Source organism: Penicillium citrinum (assembly GCF_028827155.1).
Source record: "Penicillium citrinum strain IBT 23319 chromosome Unknown utg000003l:1.0-4596430.0:1.0-4598250.0, whole genome shotgun sequence".
NCBI lineage: Eukaryota > Fungi > Ascomycota > Eurotiomycetes > Eurotiales > Aspergillaceae > Penicillium > Penicillium citrinum.
The window spans coordinates 2392107-2410706 of record NW_026622688.1 but is presented as its reverse complement, the minus strand read 5'-3'; the positions used below and the strand labels follow the sequence as shown (position 1 = coordinate 2410706).

The 18600-nt window shown below is 48.4% G+C and overlaps 5 protein-coding genes across 5 annotated transcripts; 2 read left to right on the top strand and 3 right to left on the bottom strand.

Moving 5' to 3' along the window:
- Positions 1-1099: 1099 nt before the first annotated feature.
- Positions 1100-2686, bottom strand: N7469_004108 (phenylalanine--tRNA ligase subunit alpha; the record flags this gene model as incomplete). The annotated part of the gene is made up of 2 exons (XM_056643028.1): positions 1100-1190; positions 1245-2686. The coding sequence occupies 2 exons, from the start codon at positions 2684-2686 to the stop codon at positions 1100-1102; spliced, it is 1533 nt and encodes a 510-aa protein (XP_056502440.1).
- Positions 2687-4998: 2312 nt separating this feature from the next.
- On the top strand, positions 4999-9181 carry tcsC (putative two-component osmosensing histidine kinase (Bos1); the record flags this gene model as incomplete). Its single annotated transcript, XM_056643027.1, has 2 exons — positions 4999-9081; positions 9155-9181. The coding sequence occupies 2 exons, from the start codon at positions 4999-5001 to the stop codon at positions 9179-9181; spliced, it is 4110 nt and encodes a 1369-aa protein (XP_056502439.1).
- A 1296-nt stretch (positions 9182-10477) lies between these two features.
- Positions 10478-11986, bottom strand: N7469_004106 (putative extracellular threonine rich protein; the record flags this gene model as incomplete). The annotated part of the gene is made up of 3 exons (XM_056643026.1): positions 10478-10588; positions 10704-11206; positions 11287-11986. The coding sequence occupies 3 exons, from the start codon at positions 11984-11986 to the stop codon at positions 10478-10480; spliced, it is 1314 nt and encodes a 437-aa protein (XP_056502438.1).
- A 1066-nt stretch (positions 11987-13052) lies between these two features.
- N7469_004105 (MCT family MFS transporter) lies at positions 13053-14674 on the bottom strand (the record flags this gene model as incomplete). Its single annotated transcript, XM_056643025.1, has 2 exons — positions 13053-13218; positions 13278-14674. 2 exons carry the CDS (start codon positions 14672-14674, stop codon positions 13053-13055), a joined length of 1563 nt encoding a protein of 520 aa, XP_056502437.1.
- A 2047-nt stretch (positions 14675-16721) lies between these two features.
- Positions 16722-18499, top strand: sxa2 (putative pheromone processing carboxypeptidase (Sxa2); the record flags this gene model as incomplete). The annotated part of the gene is made up of 4 exons (XM_056643024.1): positions 16722-16920; positions 16980-17262; positions 17328-17554; positions 17607-18499. The coding sequence occupies 4 exons, from the start codon at positions 16722-16724 to the stop codon at positions 18497-18499; spliced, it is 1602 nt and encodes a 533-aa protein (XP_056502436.1).
- Between the last annotated feature and the right edge of the window lie 101 nt (positions 18500-18600).

The window sequence follows — 18600 nt, the reverse complement described above, 5'->3', positions numbered from 1 at the left end:
TTGACGGGTTGATATTATGGTAAGCTTTGCCCTGTTGCGCTATGTGTATTTTGAATTCGCGCTGACTGTCGATATGTAGACGAACTGTGGCTAGATGGTCCAGGTTCGGGGATTGGGATATGAGAAAAAAATGGATGAGGGTGTACAGATAGTCTCCGTCACCCTGAATTTTGAAACCCTGTATTCCTTTTATCTACCAAAATGAAAATGGAATAACGACTTTTAAATGGGTCTGGTCTATCTACCATTCTGCAACCTATGCAAACCCCTTATTCACGCCTTTGCGATTGATCGAGGGAGAGTTTCTTATACCCTGGGATACCTCAGTGAAACCTTTTCCCTTTCCTTTGGGGCTTTCTTGTTCTTCCACAGCTCCTCATAACCAAAAACAGAAACAAAAGCCCAAAGAATCAAATATCGAAAGATTGAGAAGTACATTTTCGCGTCCCTGATGCAACATCATCGGCATATCAAGGCTCCCTCATTCTTGTGGGCTTCAAGAACCAGGCCGTCACTCGGTCTGTGTTTTTTGACGTCTGCTTTTCCATGAGCGAGGGGGTAGAAATAGCACATCCATCGCCGAAAATTGTTTTAAAATCCCGCCTACTGAAGAGCCACTGTTGCAGAGTTTAATGCACTGGGGCACAGATACGGGTGGGACATTAAGCATTGTAAATATATGAGTAGTATTAGGATAGGGCTGCATCACTATTCAATGAGGAGTCCTATCTACGTAAGAAATTCGTTGACAATGGCGGTCATCTTTGGATCGACTATGAAACTAGTTTTCATTCCAAGCGTGAGGCTCGCTACTTGCCAACGATGATTCTCTACATACTCTTTTGGAGGGCCGCTGCGTGGTTAGCAGTCTATCCGATGGGAATCTAGGTTGAAGAACATAAGTGAATTTTTGATTCGTTTCTCCTCGTCCAACTCATTGACATGCAAACGTAATTTCTGCATGAACTCATCATTTCAGGGAAAAGCCATGGGTCTTGACTTCCATGCTTTCCTAGGCAAAACACAACGTGGAACACAGTATCTGGTCTATAAACAATTCATGCAATCCAGGTCGTTGTAACTTTTTTTCAACTCAAACTTATTTCTCCAGGCGCACGGCCGGGTTAGACTCAATGAAGTTCAAGTCGACCTTGTGACCAAGAAGTTCACGGATATTGCTTACACCGTACCTAGAATAGTATTAGTTATTGACCTCGCTTTTGAGCTTTCATGTTTGTACTCACTTGATCATAGTAGGTCTCTCCAGACTGAGACCCCAACCGTAAACCTGCATTCCCTTGGGGATACCCATAGACTCCAACATCTCAGGTCGGAACATGCCACTGTTGCCGATCTCGACCCATTTACCCAAGCCCTCGTGGTAGCCGAAAATCTCCATACTGGGTTCGGTGTACGGGTTGTAAGCAGGCTTGAAGCGAAGTTGGTGAATGTTCATCTTGGCGAAGAAGACCTCCATGAATCCAATCAGACCACCCAGAGTGAGACCAAAGTCTGCAATGACACCCTCGATTTGGTGGAACTCGGCTAAATGAGTAGCATCGACAGCCTCATTTCGGAAAACACGATCGATACTGAAGAAGCGGGCCGGCCGCGGGTTGGCAGCGAGCTTGTGTAGCATATACGCCGAAATTGAAGTAGTGTGAGTGCGCAGAACCAGGCGCAGAGACTCGTCTGCGCTCCATGGATAGCGATATCCGATTGAGCCAAACGCTCCCTTCTCGTGGACGTCGTGCACGTTGTCCCAGTACTTCTTGTAGTCAAGGGGCTTATCTTGGGTCTTCTTGGGGCAGTGAGGGTCATCGGCGGGGTCCTCACGAGGACCATCGGCAGTGAGCGGGTCGGCGATGTAGAAGGTATCCTGGAGATCGCGAGCAGGGTGTTGTTGAGGCACGAAAAGAGCGTCGAAGTTCCAGAAACCGGTCTCGACGAAACGGTTTGTGGGCATCTCTTCGAAACCCATCTCGAAGAAAATGTTGCGGAACTCTTGTCGCACCTTGTTCAGTGGGTGCAGAGCACCAGAGGGAGTCAGAGCACCCTTGGCGTTAAAGTTATAGGGCTTGAATTGGATGTCCTTCCACGATCCATTGATAAGCATGTCGCCTGTGAGATCGGTCTCCTCCTTGACGAACTCGCGGGCGTACTTGGGACCCTTGGTGAATTTGTAAGTGATCTCCTTGGTAAGAGTGATCAATTTCCTCCGCTTGAGATCTGCAACCGCTTTCGTATCATCCAAGCTCTTTGTCCGTTGCACGGTGAGCAGATGCTCGCGGGTCACATCAACAATTGAATCGCGGGTAGCCCGCAGCAAGTCCTTATCTTTCTTGATCCAACCGTGCTTGAATGCATTGCCCTGGCCAACCTTGGCATTATCCTTGCCCACAATGGCGGGCAACTCGGAGATCTTCAATCCATCCAGGGCCTTGACAACGGCGTCAAAAACCTTGGCCTCGTGACTGCCATTGTTCGCAATCTCCTCACCCTCGGGAGTGAGAGCAATAACCTCCTTATCAATTGCTTCATATTCAATCATCTGCCGGGTGGCCAGGCGATCCAGCGAACTTTTGACCTTTGATGAGGGGTCGGAGGGGAAGGCGTCGCTAGAGAGGATAGGAGAATCGGACGCGGACAGAGCGTCCAAGATCGGGGCTGTCAGGTCGGACGCCATAGCTGCGGCCTTTTCCTGCAGGAATATTGGCGAAACCTAAGCGGGGAGAGTGTGAAGGGTGGAGGGGTCTTTTTTTGGATTTGATGCCCGCCAAAATTACGGATGACTCTTTTCCAGTGTCGGTACGGTTGGGGGCAGCAACCATCTGTGCTATTTCCACCCCACCACGTTGACTCGCAGGAGGATAAATCAAATGCTTAACTCCAGTAAAAGTTCGAACATATATTGACTACAATACATGACGACTTACCAGGCTGGGGTCACCATGTATTAGTGACTATAAGATACATAGTCAACTGAATCAGGTATAGAGTCTCGTCTCAAGTTTCTCTTCGATCATGTGATTTATGTGGTGGATATACTTCCTACTGATTCCAATACATAGAATCATCTATCATCACTTCAGATATTCATTATGGACCTTTTCCATGTTAATTACACAATGACTTTTATCGATATCTTTCTATGATAAACCGCTTGTTTTCTTGCCTCTTCTTGCACCCCCGAGGACTGAGTGGCGTGGCCGTTTCACCACTTAAGCTGATCATGCAGCGGAACAATCTCAACGTCAGTGCGTCTGGGTTAAGGCCCTTCTGTCTTGACGTGGGCTTTAATATGGATTGATTGTTTCTCTTGGCACTGGATAGCTAGGATGACCTGCTATCACGCAGCCATGTTGTCATCTCGTGGCCCTTTCGTGGAGCACGCAGATGATGGGAAGCACAACAAAAGCCAGGAATCAAATTACGCTCGGTGTCACTATTGAAACCTTCCCCTCCATCTGCATCCAGTGACTGTCCAGCAACGATCCATCTCACGAGGACTAATACGGGACCAGCAAAACACCCGTCTCAGCCACCGCAAAGAGAGGCGGAGTGGAAGGCTCAGCTATCGTACATAGTACTCCGTACACACAATTTTCTTAGCGAAGGACGAAATGTACACCTCTCGAATAAGTTCGGTACGGTGGCAGAGTCGTCCCGAGACAAGAAAGCACCGCTTTTTCTCACTGGCCGGAACTAAAGTTCGGACCCAGTAGAACCCACCCACAAGAACCGTTCCCTTCCAAAGTCTCGGGCGTTAATGCTGTTTGAACCTCAGAAAATTCCATGTGGAAATCAGACGGAGATCGCAGTCACCGGAGGTCCCGAGCGGGATTTTAGGAAAGACACTATTGACAACTCAAAACACACCAATTCGCCAGGCTGAACGAGATGGGATGTGCGATCAACCTTAGTCCCAGTGGCGATCATCTCGCTTTCAAGGTTGGTACTTAGTATTCGATAGCCAGTGGGCTAGGGGAGATGAAACGGCCCAAAGCCTTAATTCTCCTTCATTTTCTAGTCCCCTGAGAACTTTATCGTCCACGTCTGTCCGTGCATTTCACAATTTATCATAGTCTCTTCTTGCCGGGGTGTAAGCCGCATATGTAGATTAGTTACAGTAGGTAGCTGTGCATGTGTTCAAGTGTGTGCGTGTGTACCCTTTGCAGGGTACTTTAGTGCACTAGTATATACAGTAATTTTTTTTTTTTTTTCTTTCTTTTTTTTTTCGCCTTCTTCCTGTCTGATTTGATAACAAAATAAAGACAACACAGTAGCAAAAAAGAAAAAAGTGTTGGCATCGCCGCCCCTTTCGAAATCCCAACTTCTTCCCCCCTCTGTTTCACCTCCCTTCGACTTCCAAATTCCCTTCATCTTCCATCCTCGCCCCTAAACTGGATAGCTTCGTCTCTTATCTTTTTTATTTTATTTTATTTTATTCCACTTTTTTTACCTTTCCGGATTTACTCGATATCACTCTTTGTGCATTTCCCTTCTGCCTCTTTTTTCTCCCTCCCCCGCAAAAAAAAGACCTGGGAGCTTACATAACCCCCCTAGCCGGACAACTTTCACCCCCCCCCCCTTCGACTCCGACTTGAAGGTCTCCTCTCTAATCTATCATCATCCCCCCTCCCCGAGTGAAATCGGGCCGTGTCGATTTCACTTTTTCTTTTGTATTTTTTTTATTGGTCCAAGAAACATCTTTCTATATCGTCGCTCCATGTCGTCCTAGATCCCTCTATCTTTTGTGGCAGAACCCTCCGTCCGGTAAGTATTGCGTCGGCATCTTTCCAAATACCTCTCCCAAAACTCCCCTATTCGGGGATATCAGTTCAGCCACTTTCTTAGACGATATTGTTATTGTTCTACCTAAGAGTAGTCATGATACTTTAAAGTCTCATAGAAGAATGCTCCTAGTACTGAAGTCGTTGTTTTTGTGATCCACTTCCATCCGAAAATATTCACACGCTAATAAGCTCGTAGGGCAGAATGACTGGCGCGGACGAGACTCTCGCGGCCGCGACTGCGGTCCTGCAGTCTCTGGCCAGAGATGAGCCTACCGCGGGCTCACCCTCACTCCCATTTGATTTTCAATTTCCTTCAAGCAACGGTGCCAAATCTTCCACACTCCCCGGAGAACCGAGTCCTGCAAAGGCTGCTTTCGAGGCCGAGTTGGAGGCCTTGGTGCGCCGCGTGCACCACCTGGAATTCCAAGCTGTCAGTCATCACACGTCCCCCGACAATCCCCAGCAGACCACGACGTCTGCTCTCGAAACCAACGAGAAGAACCCAGACTTTTTGTGGACCTTTGGGCTCGATCGCTTGTCGTCCGGTCAAGGTTCTGACTCTTATTGCCTTACACAGCAGCAAAAACTGAATCAACCCAATCGGCGACAGCGAACTCCCTCCGGCCCTGAAGAGCAAGAGCAACAACCTCCCCCGACTGTGGACCTTGACGAAGACGAAACCGATGAAGAAGACGAGACTGGAGCCCGCACCCGGGTCGTCCGCGAAGAGGATATCAGCATCCTGCGTAACCACGTACAAAAACAGGCCGAAGAAATCAGCTTCCAGAAAGACATCATTGCACAGGTCCGTGATGAATTACTCAAACAAGAGGAGCACACTCGCCGTGCCCTCACCAAGGTCGAGAACGAAGATGTCGTCCTCCTGGAACGTGAACTACGCAAGCATCAACAGGCAAACGAGGCTTTCCAGAAAGCCTTACGGGAAATCGGTGGTATTATTACGCAGGTCGCCAATGGTGACCTTTCTATGAAGGTTCAAATTCACCCCTTGGAAATGGACCCCGAAATCGCTACTTTCAAACGGACAATCAACACTATGATGGACCAGCTTCAAGTTTTCGGAAGTGAAGTATCTCGAGTCGCTCGTGAGGTCGGAACTGAAGGAATACTCGGTGGACAAGCACAGATCACTGGCGTCCATGGTATCTGGAAGGAACTTACTGAGAACGTGAACATCATGGCCAAGAACTTAACGGATCAGGTGCGAGAAATCGCTACTGTTACAACTGCTGTCGCACATGGTGATCTCAGTCAGAAGATCGAGAGCCGTGCTCAAGGTGAAATTTTGGAACTGCAACAAACAATTAATACCATGGTGGACCAACTGAGAACATTCGCAACGGAAGTAACACGAGTCGCTCGTGATGTCGGTACTGAAGGTGTACTGGGAGGACAGGCCCAAATAGAAGGTGTTCAGGGCATGTGGAACGAACTTACAGTCAACGTCAATGCAATGGCCAATAATCTAACAACACAAGTACGAGATATCGCCACTGTCACCAAGGCCGTTGCCAAGGGTGATCTAACGCAAAAGGTCCAAGCCAACTGCCGCGGAGAAATAGCTGAACTCAAGGACATTATCAACTCCATGGTGGACCAGTTACGGCAATTTGCACAAGAAGTCACCAAGATTGCTAAGGAGGTCGGTACGGATGGTGTCCTTGGCGGCCAAGCCACGGTAAACGATGTTGAGGGCACGTGGAAAGATCTCACAGAAAATGTCAACCGAATGGCCAACAATCTGACAACCCAAGTGCGCGAGATTGCTGATGTCACCACGGCTGTCGCTAAGGGTGATCTCACCAAGAAGGTCACTGCCAATGTCCAGGGTGAGATCCTCGATTTGAAGAGTACCATTAACGGCATGGTGGATCGTCTTAATACATTCGCTTTTGAGGTCAGCAAAGTCGCCCGTGAGGTCGGTACAGATGGTACTCTAGGTGGCCAAGCCAAGGTTGATAATGTGGAAGGAAAATGGAAGGACCTCACAGACAATGTCAACACAATGGCTCAGAATCTGACATCCCAAGTGCGAAGTATATCCGACGTCACTCAGGCTATTGCCAAGGGTGATCTGAGCAAGAAGATCGAAGTACACGCCCAGGGAGAGATTTTAACTCTGAAGGTTACCATCAATCACATGGTGGGTCGACTGGCGAAATTCGCAATGGAACTCAAAAAAGTTGCTCGTGATGTCGGTGTCGATGGTAAAATGGGTGGGCAGGCCAACGTGGAAGGAATTGCAGGCACTTGGAAAGAGATTACCGAGGACGTCAATACAATGGCCGAGAACCTTACATCTCAAGTGCGTGCATTTGGTGAAATTACCGATGCTGCAACAGATGGAGATTTCACCAAACTGATCACGGTCAACGCTTCTGGTGAAATGGACGAGCTGAAACGCAAGATCAACAAGATGGTTTCCAACTTGCGAGACAGTATTCAGCGAAACACGGCTGCCAGAGAGGCGGCTGAACTTGCCAACCGTACCAAATCCGAGTTCCTGGCCAACATGTCCCACGAGATCAGAACACCGATGAACGGTATTATCGGAATGACCCAATTAACGTTGGACACCGATGACCTGAAACCCTATACCCGAGAGATGCTCAACGTTGTTCACAACCTGGCCAACAGTCTGCTTACTATCATCGACGATATACTAGATATCTCGAAGATTGAGGCCAACCGAATGGTGATTGAAAGTATCCCATTCACCGTGCGGGGAACTGTTTTCAATGCTCTCAAGACACTTGCTGTGAAGGCAAATGAGAAATTTTTGAGCTTGACATACCAGGTCGACAACACTGTGCCGGACTATGTCATTGGAGATCCATTCCGTCTGCGGCAGATCATCCTTAACTTGGTTGGAAATGCAATCAAATTCACCGAACATGGTGAAGTCAAACTCACCATCCGGAAGTCAGATCGTGAACAATGCACCACCAACGAATATGCATTTGAGTTTTCCGTTTCTGACACGGGTATTGGTATTGAGGAAGACAAGTTGGACTTGATTTTCGATACCTTCCAGCAAGCCGATGGCTCCACGACGCGTCGATTCGGTGGTACTGGTCTTGGTCTATCCATCTCCAAACGCTTGGTTAACCTTATGGGTGGTGACGTCTGGGTCACATCGGAGTATGGACACGGCAGTACTTTCCACTTCACCTGCGTGGTCAAGCTTGCCGACCAATCATTGAAGGTCATTGCATCCCAACTCATGCCATACCGCGACCATCGAGTTCTCTTCATCGACAAGGGCCAAAATGGAATCCAGGCCTCCAATGTCATGAAAATGCTGAAGCAAATTGACTTGGAACCGCTTGTTGTGCGAAATGAAGAACATGTCCCACCACCTGAAATTCAAGACCCCTCTGGAAAGGAGTCGGGCCACGCCTATGATGTTATTATCGTGGACTCCGTCGATACTGCTCGAATCCTGCGGACATTTGATGAGTTCAAGTATATTCCCATCGTCTTGGTCTGTCCTTTGGTCTGTGTGAGCTTAAAGTCCGCTCTGGACCTTGGTATCAGCTCTTATATGACAACGCCGTGCCAGCCCATAGATCTGGGCAATGGTATGCTGCCAGCCCTGGAAGGCCGATCAACTCCGATCACAACTGATAACTCCCGTTCCTTCGACATTCTTCTTGCTGAGGATAACGATGTTAACCAGCAACTAGCAATGAAGATTCTTCAGAAACACAACCACAATGTCTTCGTTGTTGGCAATGGTCTGGAAGCGGTTGAAGCTGTAAAGAAGCGTCGCTATGACGTTATTCTCATGGACGTTCAAATGCCTGTCATGGGTGGATTTGAAGCCACAGGCAAGATCCGCGAGTATGAGCGTGAGAGTGGTCTGCAACGAACTCCAATCATTGCACTCACAGCCCACGCCATGCTGGGAGATCGTGAAAAGTGCATCCAGGCCCAAATGGATGAATACCTGTCTAAGCCGCTTAAGCAAAACCAAATGATGCAGACCATCTTGAAATGCGCTACCCTCGGTGGCTCTCTGCTCGAAAAGAGCAAGGAATCCCGTATTTCCAGCAGCGGAGAGATGCATCCAATTCACTCCTCTGTCTCATCCGACAACCAAAACCAACAAGCGCAACAGCAACAGTCTCAAAACAAGAAGCCGTTGCCAGCACCTACACGACCAAATCCTGAGACACGCTCTGTCACAACCTCTGGACCGATCAGTCGAGGAAGTGTGGTTAGCCCAACAGAGGACAAAGACGAAGAGATGATCGATGATCGGGTACGTTCATAGTGTATGTTGCAGAAGAAACCATAGTGGAACAACCTCGCTAATTTTTCTCCCCTTCAATCAGTCATTACTTCGATCTAACAGTACCTGAGCTCATTTGCATTCCTTGAACATTCACTTTCTTGCCATGCGAATCCACTTGAATGATTTGCTGTGGCCCTCGATATCCTGTCTATATTGAATCTTCTTGAGCGCTTCTTTGAGACTTCCTTGGAAGGGTCCACAAGAGCCTCGTTGATTTTCCTAGCTTTCACATTTACTCATCTCATACCCAACTACCTCATTGTTCAGTCGTTCTCCGCTTCACCAGTGTTTACTCGTCTCTATTCCTGCATTCGCTTACCATTGTTCTTCTTTTTATGGAGTTCGGCGTATCTATTATCTTCTATATTCTCAACAAGGGCTTGGGCAGTCAAGTGGATGACTGAAGGGGGAGTTTGCAACAAGAAGGCGTGCTTTTTTTTTCTCCTTTTTCATTTTTGATTTTCTTTCCATGAAAATCTTTCGATTTCATCACATCTGCCATCTATTCTCTCGCTTGCAATTCTGCCTCGGAGCCTGTTTACTGTCGTTCGTATCTTTGTATTGTATCTAGTCTGCTTCTCTTCACGTTCTTGTCAGGCCATTTTTTTGGTGCGAGAGAGGACGCCCAAGGTTCCGAGGCTACTCTTTTCTCTTTTTTTATAGCCACCAGTGGTGGTTCATTAGTCGTCTAGTCGCCTTGTTGTTTAGAATGTCGCATCTCGAACCGCGAGAGTAAAATGCGGGAATTCATTTCAAATGTTCTCATCTTGACCTACGTTCAAAGTATAACTACTTCGTCTTTACTAAATAATAACTAAATAAGGAGTAAGATGAACTACGTAACTTTGTAGTACTTCGTATGCATTGTCTCTATCAAAGACAGCTTTGAGAAATCCCAAGGTCGTGACATGACTGAGAAAAAAAAAAACCGGGAAAAGCAATCTTAATATTATATCTATTTGAATCTTATAACTTTTCAGCAAGATGAAAACATTACCCAAACCCAACGCCGCTCCTCAACTCCTCATCCGATTCCAATTTCCAATTCCAAATATCCCATAATCAAATTACCAGCAATTAATTCCAAGCACGTCCCCATCGAGGCCTAAAAGGACGCGAATCCGTCGTCGTAATGGTGGATTGAGTCGATGTTTGCGTCAAGTTAAGAGCACTCGTCGCATTCGAGAAAGTACTACTGGAGTTAGTGAATGGCGCGGTTATATTCCCCATCATTCCCCGGGAAAAGATACCGGGCTCTCGCCGAGTTTTATCAGGGTCACGTCTTTCGAAGTGACTACCCCGCTGCTTCAGATCTGGCGTGGTAGATGGCTCGGATTTGGTGGATTCTTCGCTGGTAGTTTCTTTAGGAGGGTTGGAAGACGATTCCGTCGAGGTCGGTACTGTTGTCAAAGTGGTAGGGGTGGTAGTTCGGGTTGAAGCCGAGGTTGAAGTCGTGGAAGTCGACGTGGCTGAACTACTGGTTGTAAAAGTGCTGAGGATAAGAGGAGTAGAGCTCTTCGAGGTGGTTGTAGTTCCGGTGGCGGTGGTGCTTGTACTTTCACTACCTGTTGCACTTCCTGATAAACTACCAGTGCCAATGGCAGTGGTTGATGCACCACCACCACCAGATGAGCTGCCAGATCCACTAGTTGATGCATGAGCTGAGGATCCTCCTCCGCCTGACGAGCCACCGCCAGAGGTTGAAGCTCCTCCACCACCTCCGCCAGCACTGGTGGTTGCTCCGCCAGCTCCTCCTCCTGCTGACGAGCCACCACCCGATGGACCTCCACCAGCACCACCGGCACCTCCAGAAGGTCCTCCGCCTGATGGTCCTCCGCCTGATGGTCCTCCGCCTGATGGTCCTCCGCCTGATGGTCCTCCGCCTGATGGTCCTCCTGACGGGCCACCGCCTGATGACTTTCCTCCAGATGGTCCTCCTCCTGACGGGCCTCCTCCTGACGGGCCTCCTCCTGACGGGCCTCCTCCTGACGGGCCTCCTCCTGACGGGCCTCCTCCTGACGGGCCTCCTCCTGACGGGCCTCCTCCTGACGGACCTCCACCTGATGGTCCAGCACCGACGCCAGATGTTGGGCTGCTACTCACAGTCACTGTGATTGTAGAGGTAGACGCAGGGGGGGCAGAATGGGGCACAGATAGCAGATATTTCAGGACAGTTCTGGTTGGATCCACCACCTCCAGGGCTGCCACCAGGGCTTCCTCCACCAGGGAATTTGTCGCCGCTAGGGGAGGTACCACCACCTCCAGTGCTTGTTCCTCCACCTGGAGAAGTACCACCTCCTCCAGGGGAAGTGCCGCCGCCAGGAGAAGTGCCGCCGCCAGGAGAAGTACCACCACCAGGAGAAGTACCACCACCAGGAGAAGTACCACCACCAGGAGAAGTACCACCACCAGGGCTTGTTCCTCCTCCAGGGGAAGTGCCGCCGCCGGGAGAAGTACCACCACCAGGAGAAGTGCCGCCGCCGGGAGAAGTACCACCACCAGGAGAAGTGCCGCCGCCAGGAGAGGTACCACCACCCGGTGCACCAGTAGTACCGGGTGAGCTTGAGCAAGGACTTCCACCATTGCCAGATGAGCCGCCAGAGGAGCTAGATCTGCCCTCTAAACCACCATTAGAAGAGCTTAATTCAGACGATCCACCTCCTGGGACACCAGTCTCTTCACCAGGTGAGGTTTCGGTAGCGGAGGCAACAGACGAGCTGAGCAAACCCGGATTCATCATACCGCGCTCTAGCAGTCGCGGATTCTCATCACGGTTGGCAAGTATAGCGACCTCATCTGCATTGACCGGGAGGATCTGTAGTAAGATACAGGAAGCAGCAGCCACCAAGGCCAGGTATTTTTTGGGATACATGATGAAAGGATCAGGCGATCCTAGGCGTCCAGAACTAGACCAATTGAGTGTTCAGTCGGAAGCCGAACTATTGTAGAGAAGTTGAGACTTTCCGTGACCACTCGAGCGGTCTTGCGAAGACGATAGATGGAAAACTAGTGACAATTGAAGGGGGAATGTGATAAAAACCAAAGTCAAAGAGACCGAAGCAAATTCCAAGCAATTGCCAACTTGATGCTAATCGCAGTGTTGCACGACCCGCCAGATGAAAGCAGGACAGCACACAACAAAGCAATCTGGACAGCAAGCAAAAGTGAAGATGGGAATAGGGTAGAAGAGCAAAAGGTTCCGAGACAAAGACCTTGTAATATGTAGCGCATAGCCGAAAACCTTGATAGGTGGTGATGATGAAGCGATGTCATCGACTATGCCAAAGTGAATTGACTACCATATATGCAGTAGAGTAAGCTCGGATGGACGAAGCCCTAAGTTGAGTATTTTCCATGGTTACTCCGCCAGACCTCTCTCGGCTGTCGTCTTGGAATTCTGTTCCGCGGGCTTTTCCAGGGTCGAGTGGTTTCAGGTACCATCATTGTGATTGTCGAATTACATAGCCTGAATGTCAATGGTGAAGGATATCTTTTGCTCGGAGCTTTCATGCGATTGTGTAGTGGATGAGATCATTGTATCGTTAATTGAGTTAGCAAGCGGCAAGTCAAGCGAAATTAGGAATATTTGGCTGGAGAATGAAAATGTGATTAGCATTAAAGACTAGATATGAATATTTTTTTTTTCTCGTGCCAAAACAAAGAACATATGGTAAGATGAAGTCCGAAATCCACGCGATTCCATACCGTGCTGATGCTGTCATGCTGTCGTTAAGAAGGGGAAAAGAATATCAGAACGCTATGTACTCAATCTTTCATCGTCTCCGAGTCCATATAATCTCAACCTTTGCCGTAATAAGTCACTTTTATTTTGCGGATCATGAGTTCGTGTCTTTTTTTTTATCCTTTTCAAGAAATGGCCAAGTCGTTTAGTGCGTTAATAGACTTCTCACGTAAGTATGATCGTGTGAGTCTGGGGTCTAGTAGATGGCAAGAGGGCGACGCCAGCCAACCTGAATGACTTTGACAGCCGTGCAGCACGCCAGACCTGCTGCATAGCAAACAGTAGTGAAAGCAATGAGTCCCCAGTATTCACCGTTACAGCGCGATAGAATTTCACCGGCAATGGGAATACCCGTCAGAGTTCTGAGAAAGGAGATATGTCAGTCAAGAGTACACATGACATCAATCAAGATGGGACTCACCCAAAGCTCACGATTGTGTATGCAGTTGCGTAATAGCGACCATAATTTTCGGTCTTGCAGAGCTGGCCGACGCAGACGGGCGTCAAACTGATGTTACTTCCGCTAGAAAAGCCGAAGAGAACGGCATAGACAATAAGCAGTGGCAGACTACTTCCGGCAGGTAGCCACAGACACGCATTGCATAGCAGACAGAGAGCCACAGTGGCGATTAGAGTGTTGAATCGCCCGAGGTAATCTGCAAAAAATCCCGGGAGCCATCTCCCAAAGAACGAGCCGGCGTTCAGTATGGCAACAATTTGGTACGAAAGACTTGTTGAGAAGCCGTGACTCAGGGCATAGGATGATATGTAACTAATGGGGACAAAGAGACCCCATTCAATGAAGAACACGCTAGCCGTAGTCAACGCAAAACGAGGCTCGCGAAAGATGCGGAAATCTGGGAGAATGTTCTCCTTCGAGAAAGGCCGTTTCGGTAAGCGTGATTTTATGAGGAGGTTTGCAAGTCCGAATGCGATGAGGCATATCAGCGCCACAACACGAGTTGCCCAGCCCCAGCCGATCTTAGGGAAAAGGCTTTGTAGGATGAGAGGGAAGACGATTCCTCCAATAGATCCACCGGTAGCGGCAATACCAGTTGCGACTCCACGTTTTTCATAGAAGAAATGACCGATTGCTGAGATGGCCGGGGTGAATATCAAAGATGCACCGAGTCCACCAAGTACACCGATCACAAGCATGAAATGCCAGTATTGGGTGCAGAATCCTAGTAAGATTATCATGGCCATCTCACAAATGGATCCTGCGAGGACAAGAAGGCGTGGGCCACGAGCATCAAAGATCGGACCAATCTGTACGCCGCAGAAGAAGGTTAAGAAAGCGTACATGCCAAATATCCATCCGATACTACCGCTGCTGTAGTCCTCCAACTGGTGATTCTCGATATAAGCCTGGAATGTACCGATGGTATTCACAAGCCCCAGTGAGCCAAACAGACCCAGAAAGCTCCCAAGCACCACAAGCCATGCTTCAAGCCCACCTTCCGGGTAAGTATTTCCTTCTGCGTCGGTCGTCACTCTACTCATAGGGTCTCTATGAGCAGATCGGTGCGACGGTGCCACAGTGGAAGCCGTTCGATGGAGATATTCATTGTTGTCGTCGGCCTCATTGCCGGGGGTAGCTGGCTCATGTTCTGCATCCTGGTTTGGGGTGTGGGTTTGGGCCTGCTTTTCATAATCGGTGACATGCGTACCAGTTTTTTCTAAATCCACATCGGTCTCCTGATGCTCTACTTCATTGACTTCAGAAACGACCTCATGATTCAAGTTGGGGTCGATTCCATGCTGTTGTCGGCCTGATGCGTTGGATGTGGTAGTGGTGAGGCCGGAGAAGGTGGACATCCTACACTAGATATGCCACTATTTATTTGCAAATTTTCTTTTTATGTCCAAAGAGAGGACAGTATCTGGAGATAGGAAGTTCTTTTCTTTTTGAATGTTTTCTGTATTGAAAGTCCTGGCTCTTTTTGTGAAAATCTGGGGAAAATGAAATATTTTGTAAAGTTCAAGAGGGGTCATTAGCCATTCCTAAAAATTGGGAGTCACTCATCCTTGGCCCCATTGGCTTTCAGCAAACTCCATAGTTGCTGCTAAACCGTTTTCATAAACGTAGGCCATTGGTGGCGGATAAGTGGGCCATGCTCGTCCGGCTTTGGGTCCCGTTCTCTATGGAGTAAATAAGTTGAGAAAGTCCTATGCCTATGTACTCCGTCTAAGAACATATAGGAACTCCGAACTCCGCATTCTATCTTGGGCCAACACGAGGTAGCCCGAGGTCCGTTAACAAGAGCTGCTGGTTTATGCAAGCTGTCGGATGTGATGTGGTGAATATCTGCAGGCTCGGAGGCTTGGCCCAATCGCCGGCATTTGGTCCGACAACGGACAGTGGAAGAATAATTGATACATTGATAGAGCTAAGATCTCAGCCTTCTTCCATCAAATGGGGCTTGTGGTTTAGTGGTATAATACTCCCTTAGCATGGGAGTGGTCCGGGGTTCGATTCCCCGCGAGTCCATTTTTTGTTTTTTTCTTAACCAAATCCACTTCCAATCATCTCTATCTTGAATTGATTCCTCCTCTCTTTGGTGGTTTCTGATGGTTTTTTTTTTAAACCTGTGTCAAGTACCAGTAATGGGCATTACTCCAGGTGTCTTGTTTTACGTCGGTTGGTGCCGAGATTACTCATGGACATACCCTACCCGGGAATATATATCTGAGTATAAATACCATAACAGGTAGTACCTGTGGGATGTCTCGACGTCGCTGGATGCAACTTGAACCCTCAGCCTGCAAAGATCTAACATAGCCTGCAGGGCATAGTCTCTCCCACCTCAAAATTTCAAACCACTAGAGTAGTTTCGAATGATATGGGCCATTCGATAGTGCCGCGAAGACACACCAAGGAGCAGTCGATTACCCACCCAAAAAGACTTATCTATCATCTGAAACGTGCAATTACAACCCAGCCACCACGCAGCCAATGTCCACCACCCATTTGAATATATCGCCAGCCATAGTGGGCCCCGCTACTACTACGGAGTAGCCGGTGGGCGGTTGCTATCTTCCAAATTCAATTGCCAAATTCTTCATCGCCATCAACGTGCTATCGCGACTAGTAGTACTACTTATCATCAACCACCATAACACTCAACAGCAATAATGCTCGCCATCAGACAAATCACCTGAATATCCATGATAGGACCCTCCACCGCTATACACGTGCTTTGAGCTTAGACATCCAGATTATCGTAGTGTTGCACGTAGCCATATTGAGGTCATCCTGCGAGCGAGGCGGGGGATAAACCCAAGGTGTCAAATCCATTTCTACGCAAGGTGTTTCGAGATCCTTAGATCCAGTCAGCTCCAGCGAGTGATAATTGCCATATTGCCGGAAGCCCGTCGCAGCTCCGAGAAGCCCTCATTTACGATATGATGGCATTCACCCGCAGCCTTTCATAGAGATCGTTCAGTACAGCGTGCGAGAGAGCACGAGAAATACTCCAGTAGAGCAACCTCCAAGCTTCACCAGATAAAGATATCATTCCTTGCGAAACAGCGAACCGATAAAAAAATAGTGTATGTAGGTCGGCAAAAGTTGGGTTGACTGATCCTCAGACGACTTACCATTTCCGGGCTGGCGGATGCTTGTTAACCCCGCTTGAACAATGAAGCTTGACTTCAGTGGCTCACTAGTGATGGAAAAAGGGGGTACTCAGTGGAGGCGTAGGAAGAAGCATCGCCGAGCCAGAGTACTAATCAATTTCTGGAGTAGCCCGGAAAGTATCGAGGTTATTTAACCTGGAGATACCCGCTGCTCAGCCGGGGTCGTTCGTAGAGTTATTATTTTCCTGGTGCTCATACAGTGTGTTCTTATCGTTTCGATCATATAATGCTGTTGAAATCAGTCTTTACCTCCGCCCTACTGGCCCTATCGTTAGGCTCGGAGGCTGTCGTTGCATCTAAACATGGCCGATTTGCAGAACGCGCCCGTGCTCCCATGGAGAAGGCCCAAAGGGCAGTAGAGGCCGCTCAAAAAAAGCATGTGCGATCCGAAAAAGACTTCCGCTTCTTGAATAAAATGACACAGAGTCAGTAATACTTCAAAGTTTCAATTGCCGTCGCCATACGCAGCTAACAATCTGTGTAGAATACCAGGTCGATCATTTACCCGATGTTCCTTTCGACATCGGAGAAATGTATTCTGGCCTCATGCCAATTGACATGAGAAATAGCTCCCGTGCTCTATTCTTCATTTACCAACCGAAACTCGGCGAGCCTGTAGATGAAGTTACTATCTGGCTGAATGGTGGCCCTGGCTGCAGCTCCATGGAGAGTTTTCTTCAGGAAACCGGTCGCTTCCTCTGGCAGCCTGGCACCTATGCCCCAGTGGAGAACCCATACTCTTGGGTGAACCTAACCAATGTCCTCTGGTTAGTACTAAGCAACAAACTTGACTGTAATCTCAGAGGAAATGGAGCGCTAAACTTTACTGTAGGGTCGATCAGCCGGTGGGCACAGGCTACTCCATTGGCACGCCGACAGCGAACAGCCAAGAAGAGACAGCCCAGGACTTCGTCAAGTTCTTCAAAAATTTCCAAAAGACATTCGGTATCAAAAATTTCAAGATATACGTCACTGGTGAGAGCTATGCCGGTCGCTATGTCCCGTATATCTCGGCCGCCATGTTAGACGAGAAGGACAAGGAGTACTTTGATCTCCAAGGTTAGTCGAGTCGAGAATACTTGAATCTGAGGTAATGTTTAACCATTCATAGGCGCCCTCGCGTACGATCCGTGCATTGGTCAATTTGACTATGTTCAGGAACAAGTCCCAGTAGTACCACTTGTTCAGAACAACGCAAACCTCTTTAACTTCAACGAGTCATTTATGAATGAACTCGAGCATTTGCACAAAACCTGTGGATATAGTGACTACATCGACAAGTACCTGACTTTCCCTCCACCCGAGGAGCAACCGACTAAGATTTTCAACTATACCACGGACTCGAAATGTGATGTTTTTGACATGGTGTACAACGAGATCTTCCATATAAATCCCTGTTTTGATCTATATGAGATCAACCTGATGTGTCCTCTGCTGTGGGACGTATTAGCCTTCCCAACCTCACTCGACTACCAGGCTCCCGGATCAACTGTTTATTTCGACAGAAAGGACGTGAAGCATGCTCTACACGCACCCAATGTCACCTGGGCCGAGTGCTCAGCCGAGCCTGTCTTCGTAGGTGGCAGTGCCGGTCCCGAGCAAGAAGGCGATATCTCAGCAAATCCCATTGAAAAGGTCTTACCCCAGGTCATCGAGGCGACAAATCGTGTTCTCATAAGCAATGGAGACTACGATATGGTCATTATTACCAATGGAACCCTTCTATCCATTCAAAACATGACCTGGAATGGTCACCTCGGCTTCCAGGAGAAACCTGAGACTCCAATCAACATTGAGATCCCCGACCTGATGTACAAGAGTGTCTTCGAGGAAAATGGGGCTCAGGATCTTGATGGACCTCAAGGTATCATGGGTATCCAGCATTTCGAGCGTGGATTAATGTGGGCAGAGACTTATATGTCGGGTCATATGCAGCCGCAGTACCAACCGCGCGTTGCTTATCGCCATCTAGAATGGTTGCTCAATCGTACCGACTCACTCTGAGTCTTGAGCCACGGTGAGAACCTAAGAACTAGTAATCTGTTACTGAGAGCTGGCAACAAATATTCTCTGAAAGGTTGTGAAGAATAGTATTCTTGCTAAAC